General features: G+C 43.0%; 3 protein-coding genes across 4 annotated transcripts in view; 1 reads left to right on the plus strand and 2 right to left on the minus strand.

Annotated features, from left to right (window-relative positions):
- magi3a (membrane associated guanylate kinase, WW and PDZ domain containing 3a) overlaps positions 1–7,160 on the minus strand; it is a 106,515-nt gene extending 99,355 nt beyond the window's left edge. The window contains exon 1 of the mRNA XM_041945315.1: positions 5,979–7,160. Within this exon, the coding sequence (XP_041801249.1) occupies positions 5,979–6,285 (307 nt within the window). The 5' untranslated portion in view covers positions 6,286–7,160. The remainder of the gene's footprint in view (positions 1–5,978) is intronic.
- A 1,451-nt stretch (positions 7,161–8,611) lies between these two features.
- si:ch73-206d17.1 (tyrosine-protein kinase STYK1) lies at positions 8,612–11,284 on the plus strand. The gene is made up of 9 exons (XM_041946704.1): positions 8,612–8,663; positions 8,739–8,882; positions 9,008–9,208; positions 9,410–9,591; positions 9,707–9,790; positions 9,989–10,206; positions 10,314–10,354; positions 10,500–10,596; positions 11,116–11,284. Exons 1-9 carry the CDS (start codon positions 8,612–8,614, stop codon positions 11,282–11,284), a joined length of 1,188 nt encoding a protein of 395 aa, XP_041802638.1.
- A 2,417-nt stretch (positions 11,285–13,701) lies between these two features.
- On the minus strand, positions 13,702–23,030 carry tmem269 (transmembrane protein 269). 2 transcript variants are annotated; one of them, XM_041945341.1, is made up of 7 exons: positions 22,838–23,030; positions 21,791–21,842; positions 19,049–19,196; positions 18,224–18,321; positions 16,940–17,083; positions 16,650–16,850; positions 13,702–16,023 (listed from the first exon to the last, which is right to left on the minus strand). In XM_041945341.1, exons 2-7 carry the CDS (start codon positions 21,813–21,815, stop codon positions 15,914–15,916), a joined length of 726 nt encoding a protein of 241 aa, XP_041801275.1. In that variant the 5' UTR covers positions 21,816–21,842; positions 22,838–23,030; the 3' UTR covers positions 13,702–15,913. The 2 variants fall into 2 exon arrangements, with proteins under 2 accessions (XP_041801275.1, XP_041801276.1); XM_041945342.1 differs by lacking the exon at positions 22,838–23,030 and having other exon boundaries at positions 19,049–20,674; positions 21,791–21,807.
- Between the last annotated feature and the right edge of the window lie 870 nt (positions 23,031–23,900).

A 23,900-nucleotide genomic window follows, 5' to 3' on the forward strand; every position in this document is an offset into this window, starting at 1 on the left:
ACGCCGCGGCGTGACCATTCAGCGAGCAGAGAGAGGCAGCGCTGGTGAATCAGCACGCACTCATCTCCACTGCCTTTAAACATGCCTGCCAAGTCATGGCGCCTGCCAGTGAGCGGCATGGCTCATTTGAAAATGCTATCTTTGTTGCTGTCCTGTTCATTACCGCAATGCGGCTCTATGGACAGAATTAGCAAGGTGGAATGAAGCGGGATGCCCATGTCACTAAACAGCTGGGGCAGATTTGGAGATATCTGCCATTCGCTGATGGTTCCAAATGTGTTAAAAAGATGCAGGAGTTATTGAATGAGGGATCACGTTGGGCACACCTTCATTTTTCTTCTTCCATCATTAATCTCTTCCCTCCTGACTTTGCCTGTCATGCTCTGCAGGAGAAGGGGGAAGGCAATGCAAGACAGGAGGAGGCAGAGGTGTAAACCGATGTTAGAGGGGGAGTGGACTAGGAGATTGTTAGGCGGTGCAGGGCTGGGAGTTGCAGGAGGAGAGGGTCACCCCAGGGAGGACTGAAAAGGAGCGGAAGAGGCGTGTTTTGGTATTCATAGCAGCGGCTGCCGTCTGGGGGGCTTCAATATGCCCGTCTCTCGCACCGTCGTCCCTCGCCGTTGACGGGCTGGCAGGGTGGAGGGCGGGGAAGTGTGACGGGTTTGGGGAATGAGCCGGCAGAGCAGCCAGTGGGAGGGGATGATGGGTGGATGTCACATCAGGTGTACTGCTGAGATGCGCATGTACTTAAAAATGCACACACACACACTCACACACACTCACGGTGAAAATAGGATGGTGAAGAGAGAGCAGGGGAGAAGGGTGCCAGTAAAGCTCTGCTTGCACTTGGAATACTGAATGGCCTCCATGTTTAGAGCTGCAGGAGGAGCGTGAGGGGAGAGGAGGACCAGGATTCAAGATTCTTCAGCAAACCGGGAGGTCTGACTGTAGCAGTTGACGTGGTATTTCATTAAAAGCTGTCCGGCTGTTCTGACGGTCTCTGAAGTACAAACCCTCCGGCTTTTAAACGTAAAGAGAAAGGACTTATGCTGCTGCCTGAGTTGTATGTTTACAGTGAAATGCTCGCCTTCTCCAAAAGGTAAATTCTGAGACAAACGTGGGCTTCGCTGTAGACGCAGGCATGACACAGGCAGTGACTGAAACAGAAGTCACATTTACCGTGGGGAGAGGCAGCCACAGAACCTGAGAGATCCTGACAGCTGCTCTCAGCTGGTTTAGAGCAGCTTAGTCATAGAAGCCCTGACTGCACCGTGGGGGGAAGCACATTAATGCAGACTGTGCACTCACTGCTCTGCTGCGCCGCTGATGGCAAACGTATGAAGTGTTAACCTCAATACGGCAACATCAGCGAGGCAAAAAGTAGGAAATTACCACATGATGTTAAGGTTGCTAAAAAAAATCCACACTGTAGTGGTGTGATAAAAATGGTTGGTTTTGTTTGAGGATGTATTTTCCTTATTACTCCTGATAACGTACGACCATGAAAGCAGGAACAAGTCAAATAACTAAAAGACATCTCTGAGTTTCCACCACAGACAGAACTATTACACGTAGACAGGGTTGTTGTCGGGGTTTTGGGGGCTAAACCTCTTCACTTTCACTTGGGAAACAACCAACGAGGGTTTTTCGTGGACTTGAAAAGCTGCAGCATTTCTTAACTGGCACCTGCACATTTACTGCCAAAGTGACAACCTCCTGCTAACCCTGTCCTCTGCTGCGCTCGCCCTCGCCGTCACACGCTCACTGCGCGCCCACGCTTCGTGCTCTTCCTTCTCAGTTTGCGCTTGTTTATCACAACAAGGAGACGTGCTTGAGGAGAGGCTGCCGGCAGCAAGTGCTGAAAATAAAAGGAGACACGAGACGTCAGAGGGAAGGCGACAAGACGACTCCGGTTGCTCTGACGCTCTCTGACCAAGCAACGGATCGCAGTTTTCTAGCTCCACCTTTAAGTCCTGGATCAGCGGCATCAGAGGGGTAACAAAAAACATGGAAGGATGGAGTGATTCTAATGGTTCCATCCAAAACTTTTGACAATGAAAAAGGGGAAATAAGCACTCTAATGAGGAATGAACTGAACGGTTTTCTGCTGACACTCAACAATTTACAAACTATAGAGGTTGTAGAATTGGAGACACCAGGTACTCCATTGATAAAGGCCTCAACAGGCTGAACTGCAACATGAACACAAGCAGAGTTAGCGGATAAATTTATTATTATTAGCATTTTAAGCAGCATTGAGGATATGATGCTTTTCTCTGTCGTGCATTATATTAATATTATGTATAGTGTTGCTTGGAAAAAACAGGACATGTGAAGATGTCCCCTTCTGTTGTAGGAAATTATAACCAGCAGTGCTCAGTATTTTCTGACATTTCATGCACAAAACAACAGATGATTTAAGTCGCAGCCCTACAAAAAAAATAATTATATTGGGTCGAATACACGTCTCTCCCTTCCCTCGGCCCAGCCTCACGTGCAAACCACAACTGAACGCAACAAGTTCTGGTAAAGTCTCAGGTGGCTGTTGAAAGGCCTTATGGGAAATTAGACTGTAATGTAAACTGACACAGACACAGACAAAGCAGGTTGGAGGGAAAGTAGGTACATCGAGAAGGTAAATTAAAACCCTTCATCACAAAGTAGCTCCTTGGACGCACTGAACATCACAGGCTGGTGATGTATAACAGTGTAAGAGGATCCGAGGAGGAGAGGAGGGTCCATTGAGTCTGTTGAAGAAAGCCTCAGAGGTGGGATAAAACATTTTTTTTTAAAAACACACTGCAATTATCTCTCACTCAATTATTCATGCTTATTGTTAGCCTTATTCCTTGTGGCATCATTTATCCTCAGGATCCTTTGCTGGACTCTTCATAATTTAGTGTGCATATCAGAATAAAAGCCCAGAGTGGGACACCTTCAGTTATCCGTTGCTCATTTTCCTAAATGAAAATGGTAAATAAAAAACTTGGCTCGTTGTTGATCACCTTTCCTTGGGCGTTAAGTGGAGTGCGATTGTATGAAATTACACATTTTTGCTTTCCATTTGTCACTAGATACTGTAGGTATAAATACTAAGTACCGTGTTCCTGATATGCGCTCAAAATAAAAATGCTTCTCTGTAGCTTCGGGACTCCTGAGGATTTTCAAGACTCATAACTGAACCTCATTCATCTTTTAAATAAAAAATTAATATAAGTGAAAATAAAAATATCTATAAACACTTTACGTCTCTTTCCTTCAGCAGGCATTGCGCCTTTGTAAAGATTTCACACAGCTTCACAGGACTGGCCCACTCTAATGAAAGCTGACACCATTTATGTTTGTATTAATGATGATATATTGTGCTTCACGTTGAAATGAATGGGGCCTTCACAGGCAGAGAGGTACAGATAAAGGGCCACTATAGCTTAGCATTAGAGTGCATTTATATATTGCCAATTTTTACATTTATTTGTGTGTGTGTATAATGTGTATAATTTTCCAGGGAGGGACAATTAACACCACAGTAAATACTGTGATCTATGATAAGAGTTTTTCCATGCAGACTTTGCCCTCAGACATATAGTCATACCCTGTGCTCAGATACAATCACTGCATAGCAGTGCACTGTGAACCATGGCCATCTCAGCATATCATTATCATCATTTATCTGTCAGGGGAGGAAAAAGTTTTGAAAACTCTCTTCTCTGTTTCCATTACAGACTTGATTTGTGAATCGAGGGTGCTCGGGGACTCGAGAGCTAAATGGTCCATCCATTAAGCTCCATGAGGCCAAAACAAGCAGATCTAAGTCTGTTTACAGCATTAATCAATGAGCTGCCCACTCACACGTCTCTAAGCTGCAATAGGTATCTGCGATCACTACGCTTTTACTCTCAACGGGCCCCTCAAGGTTACTGCCTATTGCCTCGCTCCCCTCCTATGATGGGGGCTGCATACTGAGTGCATCGGCTGGTCTGGAGCCAGAGGACCACTCGAGACAAACGTCTGTTTTCTGTCCTGACTGCACAGGAGAAGTGTCGAGAAGTCTCAGTGAAGGCGCGCAATCAAGTTTGATTTAGGAGCTGGTGGTGGAATCACTCGCTAAAGGGAGTGAGACTCTGAAGAAAGGTTGTGCAATTTCTTAAACATTTGTTAGATTTGCTCAGAGGATAAAGGGGCTCGTGAAGGAAATGAGAAAATATGCAGCACACTGGTGATGGAGTAGGACTGGGAGAAAGGTCACTGAGGCTGAAATAGTCGGAGTGAAACACTGAATAATGGTGCAAAGGAAAGAACGTAACAGAGATGAGGAGGACTGGCAAAATGTGATGATAAGGCATAATCAGCCGAGGGGTGAAGAAAAGTGAAGAACAGCTCGGCAGCAGGGAGGAAGAGGGGAAAAAATCCAACATGGAGTCAAAGTGAAATAATGCAAACGCTTCTCTTTCAGGGTGGTGTCACAGCAGGTCTAAGTGTGTATTTTATTCATACGCACAAATGTCACCTAACTCCACCACTCTTCATCCTCACTCCCAGTTCTGCAGCCTCACCAGAAAACAAGTTTACATCCACACCAGTCGGCTAACATCTGATCTGCCCATCAGCCACCTCATCTTGGCACGGAGCGGCTATCAATGATGGATGAGGCGTGAATTAATCATGAGGAGGGGGACAGAGATATAAACACACAGTGAGGCCCCGGGGGGAGGGGGGAGCAGAGGGGCACTGTGAGCAGCCTGCCTGCGTCAAAACGTCGCTCGAGCATCGCTTACCATACGAGTGACATTCAATAACACAAGGTCAAGAGAAGGCGTTGGGTAGCTTGCAACAGTGAGGCCGCTGTAGCATCGATGCGCTTCTCAGCAAACTGATTCTAATGTCCGAACACAAGATTAAACAGCCAAACCGATGGATTATCAAACTCAACTGTGTGTTTGAAGTGCAAAATGAAAAGTTTGGTCTCCTGAGATGCACAAATGTGAAAGTTTGCTCACTGCATTAAACGCTGGAGCTTAAAATCTCTATAATGGTGTGACAGTGATGGTGCCAAACTGTGCGGCCAGGCTAGCGTGGCATCCTGGGGACTTAAGGAAATGGACCTAATTGATTCAATTAGACTTGGACTCACCTTGATGCTGCGAGCGGGCCGACACTGTCTAAGCTGACAAGGCAAGCATTAACAAATCCCTGCTAAGTGTTGTGCAAAGCGCCACGCTCAGCAGTGCTTCTATCAAATCTATCCATCCACACACACACACACACACACACACACACACACACAGTCTGTCCCACAGAGTTTGGCTGTCAGTATGTTTTGCCACATTGAGCACACTCAATAGGCATGTCTGTTAGCCTTTAAGACGTGCAATCAAACAGTCACATAAATCCAATCATCACGTTAAAGCATGCGCCTTCATGTGTGGCTGCATGTGCGAGTGCGTTACCGCACCACACCAGCTCAGAATAGGACGGGCAACACTTGGACGCAAAGAAGATTATAGGCTAAGTTCAGACAAAAGGGCTGCAAGCTTAATGACCATTCGTGTTACAGTGCATGCAGAGGTGGCCACTATGAATAAGCACATTTAAACACAGCATTTTCCTCACTTATCCTGATTGCACTGCTGCAGCAAGACCAGCACTGTAGAAAGTGTTATGTCTCTGCACAAATGCATGGGAGGCGTGCAGATAGACAATTTAGATATGCTTGAGACAGCTGAAAATACCAAACTGACCTGTGCACTAGCTTCCAAATGTGCGTAAGACTCTACACACACACCTTTCAACACATTGCCCTACAGGCAAAAAGGGGCCCAGCTGTGAGACTGTCCCTCTTATTTATTCATGGCACCAGTCAGACCAGTCCTAAGCTTCTCAATCTTGAGGTTACACAGCTGTAACAAACCATTTTAATGGACTTCACACACATGGGGAGGGGGGGGGGGTCTTTTGTGATTCAAAATGGGCACACACACCTGGTTTCACAGTCTTGATGCGGATGGGCTCCCGAAAGTGGCGGATGACAGCCAGCGTGTCTCGGTTGGTGAGTCCGCTCACCGGGGTGCCGTTCACCTCCAGCAGCACGTCCCCGCTGCTGGGAAACCTGCCTGCGTGACAAACCAACGCCTCCGAAACCATGTGTCCGAGGTAGGGGAACTCTCCCAGCTCAGCGCCGCCTCGCACCTCCGCTACCGTGACCAACTCCCCGGAACCCCCCCACGACAAGGTGCACTCCTGCACTTTAGTGGACCAGTGCTTCTTCTTCTTCAGTGTCTTGGACATGGTTGGTGGCTCTTGTAAACCTGGAGGGAAGTCCAAGAACGATTGTCCTTCAACGCAAAAACCCGCTCGCTCCCGAGCCTAAGACGCAGTGACGCACGGAAAAATCATCGCAGATTAGAGAAGTTGAGGCAGTTTTCTCGTGTTGTATTCCATTCCAGTGACAATAAGTCTGTTTGTCAGATCAAACTCACTCTGATGATGTCTGATCCTTCCATTGAATCACTCGAGCATCACCTGTCTGCGACTGGGATGCGAGACCAGCTGCGTCAGTGTCGCATTGAAGCGGAAAGTGCTGGTTCTGATGCCGGGGCGTCTCGATCCCACACCTCACTCCACGGCAAAGTGCGCTTGAAAAACAATAGCAGCTTCCCCCACGTCGTTAAACCCCGATATTACAGAGCAGGATCCGGATCCTCCCGAGCCCCTGTTTGCTGTTTGTGCGCACCAGAGTCCGTCAGCTCCAAAAAGCGCTGAGTGTTTGTTCCACCTCAGACTTCAGACAAAATTCCAGCCGTATCGATAACACAGGCCAGGACAGAGTTCTGATAAATACGGGAAAAGTTCAAAAACTGGTTTCCAGAGGGAGTAATGCTCCGCTCAGTGACAGCTCTTCATCCAAGACTACCGGAGAGACAACTTCTCTGAGCGCACCTGTCCTCCGCCCCTGCCCTCCTCCGCGGTGACATCAGCGAGGCAGTCCTTGGAAACGGGAAAACATACCTGGCCCTCCTGTGAACCGGGTGGTTATCCGATCCTTTCCGCACTGGAAGCCCTGCCTCTTGTTCTCCGTTACGCGCTCTGTGCTCTTCTCTGCTTCCCCGGAGGTACTGTGGGGCTTTTTTCTACTAAAAACTACGCAGCAGCACGAAACAGACGTGATCCGATTAGGCTCCACTCCATAACTTTTTGGATCTTTTTCCGTGTTGATTTCCTGATTGCAGGGGCTTCTGTCCAATCAGAGACCGGGGGCCGGTCCTAAAGCTTCGCCATTGAACCAATGGCGAATAGCAAGGGGCGGGTCCTCTGTGGCTGGGAAGCGCTGGGTTTTGTTTCCATGGTGTGTCGAGCAAGGCGGAGTTCCGGCACCGGGACGCATATTTTCACGTGGGAAATGTTTATTGAAAGTTCAGCAGAGTCCACCTACAGTTTGAGTCCAGTTTGCCCGATGTTTGCGCCGGTGTGGTGTTTATAAATTGTGCTTCCACCCCTTTGTGCGATCCTTGTGTTTTGTTCTGTAGTTTTAACTCCATGAAATGCGTTTGGAGAATTCAGCCTTTGCTGTTCTCACGGCTTCTTGTTGGGACCGATTTCTTGCGCAGTTCTGCCCCCTTGTGGTCGTAATAGTCAAAGTCTGGCACCTCTTTCCAAACATATCTGCAAAACTGGTACCACTGTACTAGAAATGACAATTTATTGTGCTTGAACATATTACATATTATATATATTTAAATATTTCCTTTACATTTTGCGCAATATTACATTTTTTTAACTGTTTTGTATATTTTATTCTTCTGTGCAGTAGTATTAATACTATTTTTTTCCCCACAGTTATTGCAGCAATGCATATTTTTAATATATTTTTTTCTTTTATATAGTCAAAATTTCATTTTGCTTGTATAATATGTACATATATAACTTTTATTTTGTATTTTGTTTTTTGAATCTCTGTTGCTATTTTTCTTTCCAACTGCTATTACATGATGCTGTAATGCCCAAATGTCCCCGGCTGGGGATAAATAAAGTTTTATCTTCTCTTATCTTGAAATATTATAGACATTATTACCTATTTTGATTTGTGTTTCCTGACACTGGTTTGCTGTTCTGTTCCTTGTCTAATCAGCCAGAGCCAAATTTCCCGCATGGAGTGTAAAAACATGAACCTGAACTTCTGCATGCTTCTTAATCACAGTTAAATGAGTCAGCTGTTAACGCAGTAACAGCGCGGCGCCTGTTGCTGTTATCATTTCTAGTGATTTGTTAATGTTTAACATTCGGTCAACTTTCCAGCTCACCTCTTCGGTCAGCGCCCTTGCAGGCACACAAGCAAAGCTGAGCCCATTTTCCAAAAAGCAGCTGATTACAGGTTTGGGATCTTTCAACATCTGCGCTGCTGTTGAGTTTTTTCATTCTAAGGTTTGGAAACATGCATTCAATTGAGCATCGCTGCATCAGGTGTCAGGTAGGAACACTTGAGTGCAATCTGACTTTATGTTTTTCCTGGTTTTTCAATTTTCAGTCACTCCATACCTCCACTCTACACAGGAATAGACTTCTCTTTTGAATTTCACCTGCTGATATGATCTGGCTTTTCTCTCCTCTGTGAGAAATGCCAGCTGCTCCCCACGGATGTGGCAACGATACCTCTCTCCCCACATGCTGTAAGTTGGACACACACCGCTTATTGCATGTTATATCTTATTCTGAACCTGCTTCTCCTTTTACTTCTTGTGTAGATGAGGAGTCGTCAGGTCAACTTGCTGTAATTATCATCCCTTCTCTGTTGGCTCTGGGCACTGTTGTAGTGGTGGCTCTGATCTTCTATAGTCTCCACAAGAACAAACGGAGAGTACAGAGCACCGCAACTCATTTTACAAATGGTATGAATTGCAATAACTGTGTGTCCTCCGTGTGAAACCACTGAAAAGCACAAGAATCAAACATTGTTTTTCATGAGTGTAGTAGCGCCAGGTGCTGATTTATCTCTGGTTGTGTTTTTAAGCAGGCCAGCAAAGTGTAACCGGGACTGCAGCTTCTGTATGCACTCCTAAGGGCCAGGCAGCTTTGTACCACTGGGAAATCCCTGAGGAGTGCGTTCTTGAGGGACTAGAGTTTTGGCAGACAGGTCGCCATGGCCCCATTTGTAAAGGTCTGCTGAGGAAGAGAGATGGAGCCTCCTCTGCTGTGGTGGTGAAGTCCCTCCGAGGTACAGCATGGATCTGGCATGAGGACAGGATGATCCGAGTCTTTTGTGTGGAATAACAGTAAAATAGCGTGAAGAGATCATTAGAGAAGCGACACAGGCTTTAACATGCAGCATATTGTAACTATAATTACCAGGCGGATGATAAGGTTGCTCACACTCTCTGTTTGACATCATTTGAAGCCTGTTCTTAATGTCTTACAGATGGCACCAACCAGCCTGAGGCCAAGGAGTTTGTGGAGTGGGTCCTCTTCCATGCCAGAGTGTGCAAACATGAGAACGTGGTGCGGATGTTGCACTGTCAGACCAAGCGTCTTCCCATGTATCTGGTCTTAGATGCCTGCAGCCCGGGCAACCTCCTTCACTTCCTCTGGACACTCAGAAATGTAACGGTGGTGCATAGTTTTTAGTTTAAACCAGAAATTATTTATTATTTGATGATACATGCAATGTCCAATTCCTCAATCTAGTGCAATGACAAGGGTTTTATCTTCCCTCCAGAGGAATTTGAACACAGCGGATCCATCGCCAAACTTCTCTGAGAAGTCAGTGTTTCTGGTGGCGAAGCAGGTTGCAGCTGGCCTGGTGAGTGACTTTTTGTGTGCCGGTTGTTCCAAATAAACAATTAAAATGAGGTCAATTTAGATGCCATGCCCTACTGCAGATGTCATTGTGCACCACTCCAGGTCATGAACCAGGGTAGAAGTGTTGTTTCTCTCTGGGTTTGAATGAATATTTAAATCAAAGCTTGATACATTTGGCTGTAATTGGCTCCTCCCTCAGGACTACCTGATGTCAGAGCACAGGCTGGTGCACGGTGATGTTGCTGCCAGGAACATCTTAATTGGCCCGGACCTCTCTGCTCGGGTGTCTGGGCTGGGCGTGGCGTTCAGGGGACGCAAAACGGATTCAGCAATGAGGCAGAGGGCAGCAGAGGTGCCTCTCAAATGGCAGGCTCCGGAGAGGATCATGATGCAGCTCAGCATAGACAGGAGCGACGTGTAAGGGCAGAGTAATGGCCAAAGATACAAAACACACACACACAACTATTTCTATTTCACATAAACTATTGTAATTGTAATATAAGCTAACATTTTCTTTTCCCTAGGTGGTCATTTGGAATCTTACTGTATGAACTGATTACTTTAGGTAAGGGTGCATGCTTCATTTTCAGTATTTGAGCCTTATCAGATTAGCTTTTTATAAATGCACTAACTTCATATAATCAGTAGTGTTGGATCATGACAAACCATCGTCAGCTTCAGAAGATTTCTTTGTTTTATTTTTACCTCAGGCTCTCCTCCGTACCCTGAGCTGGAGCCTCTGTCTGTGCTCCCAAAGCTGCAGGGGGCTTATCGAATGAAGAGACCGGAGAATTGTGGAGGACCTCTGTCAGTATAACATGGAATAATGTGCCGTCACTTGGTTTAGTTTTAACAGTGGAGCCAACTTCTACTCATGAGTTTCAAATCTTCCGCAGCTATTTTTACAAAAAGTCACTGCATGTGGACGGTGGAAGAAATAGATCACATACATCAATACCACTCTCATGTCTGCGAGCTAAATATGAAGCTACAGCCTGCAGCTGCCAGTCAGTTAGCTTAGCTTAGCACAAAGAATGGAAGTAGAGGATTAACAGGCTATATCTGATTTTTGTATAGCATGCAAAAACTGTGCAAATCCCAAAAAAAGAGATGCTAGGAGGCAGTACTTTGTTTTCTTTCAACAGAACCAGACTAGCTGTTTCTCCCTGCATTCAGTCTTTGTGCTAAGCTAACTGCCTACTGCCTGTAGCTTCAAAATTAACAGACAGACAGAGTTGTATCATCTCATCTCACTTTCTACAAGCAAGCGACTCAAACTGTTCCTTAAACGCAGATGCGTTTTTAATTCTGTGTCTGTGTTTTCAGGTACGATCTCATGAAGTACTGCTGGATGTGGAGTTTCAAAGACCGACCTGCGTTCTCGGCCATCATGAAGCTGTTGGGGTCCTCGCTGCATCTGGCAGCGACTCAAGCCATTTGTGTTCCTGAGGTCATGGACAGATCTGAGTACAACAGGAAGGCAGGGCTGCTATGATTGGTTTTTATCATTGGGCAAAATACAGTTTTTGCATTTGACATCCTCTTTGTAGACAAACATTTCTTTGACTTTACAATCTGAAAACAAGTTTTCCCTCACAAAGCAGTGTTAGGAAGACTCATTTGGATCACTTTAATTTGCTCAGAAACCTGCGATTACAAGCTCAAAGATGACCATTTGAAGGTATGGAGTGAGTCAGCATTTAAATGGTACCCTGTAGTCAATGACTATGCAGAGAGGCACAAACACAGTGAGTGATTCCAGAAATGTCAACAAAAAAGTGGCATTCTTCAGAATAAATACTGGTCAAGTCAAAGAGTAACGACACACGTATCCGGTCGACCTCTCACAGTTTAATCATTCAGTGATCTGGAGCACTTGTGAGCACAGCAGACATCACTGAGTGTTAAAGCGAGGTTTCAGTTTCATCCACTAGATGGCAGCAGAAGCACGATTTGACCTTTAAGTTCAGGTTGAATTCACACTGAATCACATGAGTCAGGAAACTGCTGCTGCAGTGCTGTTTATAAGCTGCTTTTTAACCAAACTTTATTTATGCAATGTGATTACAATAAGAATACAATATACAGAAAATACAAAGACAAAATAAAATAGAGTTGCTAAAGTGCTTTATGTTCAATAGTCAGTGCAATTCAATTCATCCTAAGGTTTCCACTTGAGTGTTTGAAAATTTCTCTCAGATCCAACACCAGTCAAGGCAGGTTCTGTGTTGTATCCAACGTTTTCCCCTGTCTGAGGTCAGTAAGCACCTGTTTGATGCTGCAACAGCCACTAATGCTGCAGTTCTTACTCCTCCTCCATCACTGATGTCTCTGCAGGTGGTTTGACACGTGATGGAAAACACCTGCAGTCACATCACTGCCTCAGCTGAGATCAGAGGACTTGTGATGATGGTCCAGCGTGGATTTACTGTTTAAACTGCAAAGGCAAACGGGGCCCGTGTATCATCTGATGTTCTGCAGCATGCAGACAATGAAAGTCTGTGAAACAACCTTTAAAATGAAAATTAAGGTGAATTTGAAGGAATTTGAAGCAAAATCAGTGATAATAACCAGGTTAATCCGTGATGACAGACAGAATGGATCCTGTTATGAACTCAGGAAGGACCAAGTGCACATAAATAGCTTCCTGCATTAAGCCCCACCGGTGAGATAATTTCTTAAACTCACCAGTATGTTTCTCAGCGTGGGAGTTTGGACAGCTATCCTGTGATCAACTATGAACAGTATTAGAGAAAATTGCTGCTCCCCTAATTGACTACTGACGCGCTCGCTCACTTGTTTTTTTCTGTTTTATTTGATTATCCACTTTAACGTGAAAACAGGAAAACACATTTTCCTTTTTTGATGCCCACAAAAAAGAAAGAAAAATAAATTGTGCCCCATTTTTGTTGAACATGTGCAGAGTCCCAATAAAATCACAAATAATGAAATATGTAAATCTTGTCTTGGGCAGAGTTACAACTTGTTAAGAAGCTAAAAGTCTTAAAAACTGAATAAAAGAAAAAATAAGTCCTGAATCCACAGAGGCAGAGGTTGGGGTCTGTTGACTTTTAGTTCAGCGTATTTAAAACATAGATTCTAACAGCAAATCAAATAACAGGTATGACTGCACCATCATGCTTGAGAGTTAAGTAACTGGATTGGAGACCCTGACAAAATGGGGAAAGTGGCTTTTGAGGAAACCCACATGCAAGTTTAACGAGCCCAACCCTGAACAAGCATTCACATGGCTGATCACAGCGTGTATGGATGTCCATACAGTGTTACAGATGAGCCAGAAACAATATGGAGTCTGAAAGATGCTGCGGAGGCATCAAGCTGTATATTCATACATTAAAGGCTTTACCTGCAGCTGCTCATTAAGATGTGTGCTCAACACTCTGGGTATCATAGCAAGAGTTATGATGGCAAACATGCCTTTGAACATAAAATAATTATCTGCAGTCATTTCTGTTTCTATTATGTGCCCCGTTGCCACGCGTTCACAACACTGATGTGAGATTAGATTAATAGTGAAGTAGAGAGATTATATGGAGGATAAATCTGATGAGAATTCAGTTTTTTGAACAAGCCACTCAACCCCCGTCTTCAGCGACAATGCAGCAGGCAGAAAACAGCAGGAGGGTGTAATATTTACATGAGCTAAAAATGCATAAATGAAGTGCTGAAGACGACATCATGCTTGATGCTGATGGCTGTACTCATTACAAAGTAATAAACCATTAGGCCCCAATGGCTTCTCAACAGAATACTATAAAGCATTTCTGAATAAAGTGGCTCCCACCTTACAAACATGATGGAATGAATGAATAATTGACTAATGAAGGACTGCTGAGCACTCGTCAAACGGCAGCCATCATACCCTAAACCAGGTAAGGATAAACAAAAAACTGTGACTCTTCTTAAATTTATTAAATTCAGATTATAAAATATTAGCCAAATTGTTTGCAAGCAGACTTGTGAAAGTTATGTCAAAAATCATTCATGCAGACCAAACAGGGTTTATTAAAGACAGACAAGGTTTTGATAATGCGCGTCAGCTGTTTCACATGAATGCAGCTCAGAAACAAGATAATAGTCTCGATGGATGCCTTCAAAGCCCGTGACACAGTCGAACCCACCTTTCTCTTTGAGACCCTAGAAGCAATGAACTTTGGACATAACTTCATGAAATATATTAAAACTATTTTCAGTGCTCCAAAAGCTTGAATTCTCTCCAACGGCATTTGGTCCCTCCTCATCTTTCTCTTCTGTACAGCTGTGCCAGTAGATCTAACATTATCTAAATTTAGCTGTGCTGAACATAAGGTATCACTATATGCAGATGACCTCTAACTGTTCATTAAGGTTCCACTAGCCTCATTTCCACCACAGCTCAAATGTCTGACAGAACACAGTGCATGATAGGGCTGCCATTTAATGTCACCTATATCGCCTCAACCTGTAAATGGTCTCTCAATAGATTTAAGTATCCGAGAATCTATCTGGGTCAGGATGCAATTTGATAAACATACACAAAAAATTACATTAAACTATTAGATCAAATCAAGCTTGACCTTAAAAGATGGATGGACTTACCTGTGTCCTTAATTGGAAGAATAAACACAATATAAATGATTATCTTACCTAAAACCATATAATTCTTCCACTGCATTCCCGTAAAATATTTATAGACCTAAACAAGGCAATGGCATCCTTTTTCTGTGGCACGAGAAACCCTTTAAACCTGGTTTAAATCGCCCCAATTCCCCAAAATATTATCTCGCATCACAGTTTAGACCCATATGAATTTGGTAACATTCAGAAGACAATGCAAGCAGGTGGATATTAATACAAAAACAATAATTGCAAACAACTCCACTGAATGAAGTTCCCTTTTTGGGTAATAAAAACAAACAGTACAATAACAAGAACCCAATCATACAAAACACCCTCGTTTCTTGGCAGGAGGCCCATTTCATCCTTGAATCTAAAGGTTCACTCTTTAAAAACACTTCACTATGGAACAACCCAAATATTCCAAATCCCGTAGCAGACGGTACACTCAGTTGGGTGGATAAAGGCATCAAAACAGTTGGGTACTCATACACAGAAAGTATATTCTCTTCTCAAAAATACTACCTGCCTCAACACAACCAGTACTTGCAAATCAAACAGCGGGTCAAACTCTCCTAATAGATCTCCTGGCATATCGGAGGAGACCCCTCTGGAGAAACAGCGGAGGTCTATCGTCAGCTATTTGCAATATTCTCAATAATATGTCCTGAATATGAAGACCTCTTAAAAACACAAATGATTCGAAATTGCTCATTTGATTATTATGGAGCAAGATTAAAGGTTTTTAATCTCCACTAAGCACAAACTAATTCATTTCAACATCTTGCACAGAACATACTTAACACCTGGTACGCTGCACATATTTAACAATGTTTTGTGTGCCAGAAATGTAAAATTATAAATTCTTTACTTGTGATCTGGCTTTACCCAATGATTGCAGAGTTTTTGAACTTGATTACTATTACTACCTCAGATAGATGATAGAAAAGAATAATCCACAGGATGCTAAAGTGTGGCTCCTGGGAGACTGAAAATGAACAACGCTGTTAAGCTCTTCATTTCATTTGCCAGTAGCAGCTGGGAAAAAGCGTTTTAGTAAACTGGAAATCTGACCTCCCTTCCTCACACGGACACTGGTTCAATAAATTAACATCAAACTGTACTCCAGAGAAGATCCTCTATAATGAAAGACCCTGTGCTGACACTGTACCTCAACCCAAAGTGTTTTACATTCTAACATACAGCCAACTGATTTTTTTTAACTCTGAGATTTAATACTGAGTGCAAAGAACCAAACCAAATAAAGGGGTTGGGGGGTTGCTCATCTTTTTATGCTGCCATTGTTATTTTAAAGGAGTGTGGATTGTACGATTCTGCCTGTATTTTCACCAATGGAAAAAAACCATTAGAAAGAAATAGAGCGAGTGTCAGCCTGTGGTGCATGAGCATGTTCAGCTTGGATCCTCCATGGCAGGAAGCCTCAGTTCACCCGGATGGCCCAGAGGTAAACCTATCTGGGAGTTTTGGGGAAAATCCGGAACCCCTTTTACACTTTACTGCTCCAAAGGGATGTTGGGAACAAAATGTAGGAGCCGGACCACAGCAGGTAGTACACACATGCAGGGGGGAAGAAAGAGCAGAACACCATGACGACTCCTGTGAAGAAAAAAAAAAAAGATTTTTAGTTTGAAAAATTAGATTTGAAAAACTCAGCAGCAGCATGTGTTTCCAGCACAGAATGAACATCAATAAGTGCAAAACAACTGAACAAGAGTCTACAGCCATGCTAGCAGCACTGTGAGGTTGCACATAGGCAGTGCTTTGAGCTAAATGCTAACATCAGCAGGCTAACACGTTGACAGTGACAATGCCACCACGCATCTTATTTAGCAGCATGCCAACATTTTCAATTAGCTCTAAAAACAGCTGAGGCTGATGAGAATGTCATTAGCTTAGCAAAAATCTAACCTGATGCAGGCCGTAAATTCATTCTGAGGGGAACATGAACGTCTCTACCAAATTTCATAGCAATACATCCAACTGACACATTACACATCACTGTTGACTTGTTCAAACTGAAATTCACATTTCTTGGCGCAGCACCAATTAAACTCAGTTCACCTGTGGCAGTTCGGCTGTGGCAGAAATGGATATGCCAAACCTGAAAAGATCTACATGGCTAGATAAGATGACAGATGCTGCACCTCAAATCTAGTTTGAAAATGAATGAATCAGTGCTTTACTGTCATTACTCTGGGCAGCTTTCAGGAGAGATGCTTTACCTCCAGCATAGACCGCTTTCTTCCAGGCCTGGGACTCCAGCACTCTGTCATGGGGGTAGAAGTTCTGGCTGATCATGAAGAGGATCATGGCCATTGCGATGACCCTCAGCATGGCCATGTTTCCCCCTGACAGCAGAGAGGCGCTGGCCAAGATGGCGGAGGAGTAGATGCAGGGCAGGCCACGGTACATGAACGGGATCCCTACGGAGCAAAGAGGAATAAAGCTCCAATAACTTCTTCACATTATAAAGTGGAAGCTGGAATCAAAAGAACAGCAGGGGAGAACATACCGCTTGAGAAGAAACAGAGGCGGACAAACACAGACAGGACGTAACACATGCACAGGATGTTGTCCAGCAGGTCAGATGTCCTTAGGAGCAACGACGTGGCGATGCCGAAGGTCGTGAAGTCAGCGAAATCATCCAGCTTGGCGCCTGAACATGAAAAAGAAAACTGTGAATAATAAAAGGTTCCCCTGTGACATTCACAAGCAGATTAATTGTACTGGTGTTAACACTTGCTGACAGACACTTCCTGTATTAAAAATACTGTATTCTGAATAATCTGCTTTGGAAAGGCTTAGTCTTAGACAGTGCCTTAGTCATGAGTTTACATTCTATCAAAGCCAGCAGAGAAGCTATCAACCCTCCAGTATGGTCACTGCCAATGTCACTGACATGTGACAGGGGGATGTCTATGTGCAAAATTCTCAAAGTGGAAATTTCAGTGTCAGCCCATCGGGTGGCCGTTCTATAAACAACATTCTCCACTGCCTTGTCTCTTTATCCCGCAGGAGCACGGAGCACGTTTTCAGCAGATGAGGACGAGGTGATTCAGGCCACTGCTCAAATGAACGAGGTTGAATTCCACAGCCCAGGGTCAACAATTTTAGCAATTTCAGATATGCAGAGAACCCAAAGCAACGGGATAAAATAGACAATTGGAGCGTGATCCCGTGGAATTAGGCTGCTTAATCAGAAAGTGATTGTTCATTTGACAAAATACATGGGAGGCACAACAACATCCACCTGCAAAGTCATGCAGAAAAACCCCGTCGGGACACAAAGCCCCCTGAAATGTGCAGCCAACAATGTATTGTGATGCACCTGGGAGCTATTTTGGGCTTCGGAGAAAATGTGAACTTTCCCACTGGAAGCGATGTTAAAACAGCTATTTGAGCCTACTGATTTACTACATGTGGCACCGCGCTGTGATCTTTGAAAACAAGCCACAGTGGCACATTTTATTTGCTGTGTATTTGCATTGGGTGCCTGTTATTTAAGGGGATGTCATGCCATTCAAAATCAAATCTCAACCCCGAAACAGCTCAACACCATAAAAGACTGATTTGATGAAGCTCAAATTACATTCCATAAAATATGGATGATTCCTCTCTTGGATACTTTGAAAGGCTTTCCAGTATTTGAGTGGCATCATTTCACTGATTCCCTTTGTGTATGACTTTGTGCGGCCAAATTAGAAAGTCCAGACAAAGGACTGTGCAGCAAGGCCTGCCAACACCCCAGCTGAAGTTTATCTTTGGTAAGAGCTATTGACCACAACACTCCACTTACCCAGTGCAGAGCAGGCATCGAGTCGCCTGGCAACTGCTCCATCTGCCAAATCCAGCAGGTAGCCAATCAGAACCAGCCAACATGCAGCATGATGGTGCCTGAACAAAACAAGTCAGAGTTAGGTTTAGCTATTTGATGACAGCAACCCATTTCAAAGGGTGAAGTATTTGCAGATTCTCAGAAGTGGAAAAGAGCTGAAAGTAGTGCTGGTTAGATTCTGACAGTGCTGCTAATAAAGTTAAATAATTGTCTTTTTCCTGTAGACGGTTATCAAAAGATTAAAGAAGATTAAATAGATACACAAAGTTATCAGAGATGTGGTTTCTTATCATATTTAATTTTCTTATTTCTCTGCGCCTCTTTACAGTATGCTTACTACAATTTATCCTCATTACAAATAAACATTAGTAACTGTATGGCGGCCCTAAGGGGCAAAAATACAATACAACAATGAAAAAAAGGATGAAAGAATAAAAAATGTTGAAACAACACAACAAAACTCATGAACACATTTGTTTTTTCTTATTTGAAATGCTGTTGGGTTTTCTGTTCTGCAAATATGTTTCATGAAACGCTGTGTTTTCTGTAATGAGGTCGTGTATTATGAACTGTTGTGTTCTCTGTTTTATCATCCATTGTTTTTTTGCCCCTCAGGGCCACCGTATTTACCCTCAAGTTTCATGACAATTATCATTTGGGATTTTTGTTTTTGTTTTTCACTGGAAAAAAAAAAGATTACGACAATTACAGCCAAGATCCAGACTTTGTCCTTCCTGCAGCTGAGCCGGACCAGCTGTTCCATCCAATAATGCTGTTTTCACTCACCCATTAAGACTGCTGAGAATGGAGGCCATGCCCATGACCATGTTGGCCACTGACAGCGCATTAGCTGCATTTTTACGTGCAAACTCCTTGATCTGCAGTCCTGTGGCCTGATCACTCAGAAAGAGCTTGTTGGCGCACTGGAAGAGACCTGAGACCACAAAGCAATGGTAGTTAGTAGTTGTCTGTGTTTGGCCAAACCTGTGCTGAGGTTTAAGAAGCTAAAGCTAAAAGCTACTGTGATCGGGTGACCATCCCGGCTGACCTTTCGATAAATATGTCTGAAGTTAACTTATATCCCAGTTTCAGTCAAACCTCAGCTGGACTGAGAGGAAAAATGTGAAAAAAATCTGATTGTAAACTTAATGCTATATTAACTGAATAATAATATCTTTATACCATCTGGTGGGAATCCATATTGCAGGAAATTGTAGCATAAGATTGCATATGTGTTTCTTTTTAGCCTTTTTTTATTTTACTGTATTTAAAGCACATAAATTACTTTGAAACTGATTCCCCCGACTAGTGTAAAAGAAGCATCACTTACCAAGACGTATGTTTATTGGATGGAGACCGACCTTACGATACATTCATCCATTTTCAGATCACTAAAATGCATTTGTTACTGTACATTTATTCATGTGAAGCCTACAGCATGCAACATTAAAGAGTGCCTGATTAACTACTCATTACATTATCACTTCCATTTGTATGCTAAACATATTGTACATATTTTAGCTGTTATATATATATATATATTAAAAAATGGCCACAATGACATGCAGTAAACTTCAATATCAATAGACACTATTTAAAAAGGAAAAATGTCAAAAGGATACAATGTCTGAAGAGGACGCATGTGAAGAGTTAGCACTCATATCTGGGGCTAAATATACACAAATACTGGTGTGGGGAAGGATACGAATATAGGGGACTACCACATATACCACTGGCTACAGTGAGAGAGAGTTGGACGTACTGCATTGACACATACCAGACATGAGATCAATTAGCCTGTTAACTCTGATCAGACACAGTGACCTGAGACAAGGGCATGGCAGCAACACTCACACAGCCCAATCTATTTATACCACTGCAGCCTGGGCTTTAACTGAGACTGTGGCATACAGATAAATCCAAAACCTCACCTGTGTCCTTGTTTTTAGAACATGCAGTTTACATTCAATCATTAAACTGCATGGGATTTATCACCAATAGGAATAGTTTAATTAAGCTGTGTGTTTGCTTCGAATGCAGTTAGTAAAACTTGTAATAATAACTTGATAAGTTTAGTTTCGAAGACAAAATTTGCAGTATGAACGACAGTTACTCAGCAAGATGGAATGGCTGCTGACGCTGCCTCAATCCAGCCAAAAAGTGCCTCAGCCCCCGCTAAGCTCCGATGTTTTTTAATGAAGTCAGACAAAGAAATCTTTATTTTCCTGTCGGCCTCCGCTCTTGTGAGTTTATTGCGTTCTCTCAAGTCGTAGTACTGTCCGAGACAGAATGCACAGAAAATGACCTGCAAGATTTAAATATCTTTAAATGTTGCAGTAGCAACCCTTCAAGTGTTTTTCACCCTGAACTTCCTGTGATTCCAAAGCCAGGCGAGTTCAACAGACTCTTCATCTGAAAGAAAACAGCGCATGAGACACAGCGAAAAGCCAACAATAACTTACACTTTTTACTTGACAGCATGCTTTTTAGGCTACGTCTTAATTTTGACTTTAACACAAGTTACAAGCTGGTGTTTGATTCACTGTCTGAAAAGCTTTCATGGGTAGACACATCAGTTAATGCAGATAACATTCTGCATTTTTCTGAAAATCAAGAAATTGCCAGGTTTGCTGTGTGAATAATCAGGTTCATTCACTTTTGTCACTGCAGATATCATTAGAGAGCCACACGTGCATCTCCAAGTGGATAAAAGTCTGTGGGGTTGCAGCTGTTACGGCAAAGTTTTACTCTAACCACTAACCAGAGCCAGACACATTGTCAATTTCGAGCAAGTCTTTATTTCTGGATTGCTGCCTAATGAGTGCAAAGCATGATGGGAAGGCCCTTGTTATGTAATGCCCTGCTATGTTACCTGGTAACGACTACAAAGACTAAATGAAAAACAAGGAAAACAGTTCATAACAGGGATAATCTGAGTGAACTAACTGAGCAATACAAACTATTTACATTTTAAAAGTGACAACTGTGTAATGAGATATAGTAAAAATAAAAAAAATGAAATAAATATATACATCAGCCATATAGCTTGTATCCCTATACATTACACTGGGTGTGGTTTGTGAATATGTAATTTCAGAGTAAATTATAACACAAGTGAATATTTTATCCAACAATAAAACATAAATATCTTCAAACCATCCTCTATGAACAATGCACAGTGTGCTTTAATGTATGTGTGCTATAATAATGTGCTGTTTGTATTTGTGCATTTGCTGGTGTGTGCCTGCACAGAATTTAGAATAACTGCATATCATAGGTGCATTATATGCACTATATGCAATACATCCTACACGTATTCTTTGGTTAATTTTCCTAAAATCATTATTCATCCCACTTTATTTAGCTGAAGCATCTTTATATAACAGACAAACAAACAAATAAAAACCATGAAAACATCAGTGGTCTTATTTGATCGACACAGCCTCAGGCTTCGCTCTGCGGCATGCAGGCCCATGTAGGTGTGCAGTACTACAGGTTGCGAGGTGAGATTGAGAAGCGGGAACCTACCAGAGGAGGGAGTCAGGAGGATCATGATTGTCTCTGGCTCGTGACACAACAACTGCAAGATAAAAATGAAAAGAGTGTACTGATGCGTGCATTTCATGACACTGAACGGCATATCAAAAATATTCAGCATATAAAATACATTTTATATACAAACTAAATCTTAATGAGATTTGATTTGATCACATTAGCTACACTGTGACCCAGTGGTGTAAAGTAACAAAGTACATTTACTCAAGTACTGTACTTAATCTGAGTTACTTTACTTAGATTAATATTAAGTGTTATAGTATTTTCATTTTCTACTGCTTCATACTTCTAGTACATAAGAATTCAGAGGCAAATATTTTCACTACCGAATATTTACTGCACGTGCACAATTTGTTTAACTTTAGCTACTTGTTACTTTGCAGATTAAGGTTTATAATACAAAATATAATAAACACATATCTGGTCAAGTGATGGACACATTAAAACCATAATTAAATAACATAATTTAATATAAATTATTCTGATTGGCCATACTGAGTACTTGCACTTGGTTTTATTTCCATACTAATACTTTTAGTATTATTAAGATTGCTAAAGAGTGCTGCTGCTACCATTTGTAGTTCACTTAAAATTAGACTTGTTAGAACAGTTGTGGATTTAATAGCTGAACAATCACATCATGGCTGAATCAGGATTTGACTTTTTGGTGTATGCTCGTGTGCGTAATAACACGCATTCCTCTGTGCGTAAAAACTTCTCCCGACTTGCTAACGCTCTATCCTCAGCAGCGGTCCTCAGAACGGCACCGCAGCACGGGACGGCCGACATCCCTCTGTGCAAGAGTACCACCAGTGCCATGAAAATAACAACCAACTGATCTACACAGGTGACTGCGTGGGCTGTCTGGCATCCCAGCATTTCTGGCGAGAAAGTGGCGCAACTGCGTTACCACCAAATGATGCGATTCATTCAAGGCAGGTTTAATGTTTTGTTCTAAAACACGTTCACGTGAAGGCGCACGCACCACACAGACGCAGCAATGAGTGCGTCTCCTCTTACCTGAGAGGACCTCCAAAGTTTACAGAATCTAGATAGATCCACTGGTGGAGACGTCTAAGCGCGCACGTACTTTTCGCTTCCACGCAGACAGATCTGTGTCCTGTCTGTCTGTTCTCTGACTTTCAAGCTGCTGCGCTGTCATCAGCATGGGCAGAACATCAGGGCGTCCACCTGTCAACTTCACGGCCGCTGCTTCCGCGCGTCCTTATTAAGAGCCTGGCTGAACCCGCTGGAATATTCCACCGGAAGTGACGCTCCAGTTGCTTGTAGTTTTTTCCCTAGAATAATGTCGGCTGATGCATTGATGGCTACCGATAAGCCGGAAGTACCGGTCGGACAAAAAAATACAATATGTGTGCACACCTATGAGTACAGAGGAATATAATCTAGCCTTCATTTTTTAATGCACACTGTCAATGGAATAAACCTCTATGTCGCTAGTTATTGATAGGCTGCTATTATTATTATTTCAGTGTTAAGACCATTAAATACAATAAGGAAATCACTTATTATCTGTGTAAGACCCTGTGAAATAAATACATGATATTATCAGCGTACAATATTCACAAATTCCTTATTTCGTGTTTTAATGAGTTTCCATGCCAACACTATTTTTACATATTCATGAAAGCCTGAAGACTGCATCACACTTCTGCACCAATAATCATCTCTCTTCAACCGTGGAGGATTATAATAAAGTGCAAGAGAGTTGAATTTGTTCTTGTCAGGCTGTCACGTGGTAGCTATAAAGAAAGAGTCTGCAAAGAAAAGGACCCAAATGCAGACAGCCAGGCAGGCACAGCTCAGTGATTTAAACAGTAAATTAATGCATAAGCTTTCAGGCGAAGGCAAAGATTCAAACAGAGGTAGCTAAGAATCTGCAGGTTAACAGGAATGGGGCAGGTAAAAGATGAAGGCAGGCAGCAAGGCGTGGATTCAGGTGCAGCAGGTGGATTCAGGTGCCTGGGACAGGTGGGAAAGTCTGAGGGCATCTGGTGGAGGGATGGAGAATGCAGGGGAGAGTGAGGCTGAAGGGAGGCTGAAAGTCACAATTTTTGTGAAA

The sequence above is a fragment of the Chelmon rostratus genome, chromosome 10 (assembly GCF_017976325.1).
Source record: "Chelmon rostratus isolate fCheRos1 chromosome 10, fCheRos1.pri, whole genome shotgun sequence".
NCBI classification, from domain to species: Eukaryota; Metazoa; Chordata; class Actinopteri; order Chaetodontiformes; family Chaetodontidae; genus Chelmon; species Chelmon rostratus.

Coding starts and splice junctions, on each gene's coding strand:
- si:ch73-206d17.1 (XM_041946704.1), top strand. CDS start 8,612: ATGCCAGCTGCTCCCCACGGATGTGGCAACGATACCTCTCTCCCCACA. Junction 10,207..10,313: donor AGCATAGACAGGAGCGACGT/GTAAGGGCAGAG, acceptor TCTTTTCCCTAG/GTGGTCATTTGGAATCTTAC. Junction 10,597..11,115: donor GAGAATTGTGGAGGACCTCT/GTCAGTATAACA, acceptor CTGTGTTTTCAG/GTACGATCTCATGAAGTACT.
- tmem269 (XM_041945341.1), bottom strand. CDS start 21,815: ATGATCCTCCTGACTCCCTCCTCTG. Junction 17,084..18,223: donor CGATGCCTGCTCTGCACTGG/GTAAGTGGAGTG, acceptor TTTCATGTTCAG/GCGCCAAGCTGGATGATTTC. Junction 16,024..16,649: donor GAAAGCGGTCTATGCTGGAG/GTAAAGCATCTC, acceptor TTTTCTTCACAG/GAGTCGTCATGGTGTTCTGC.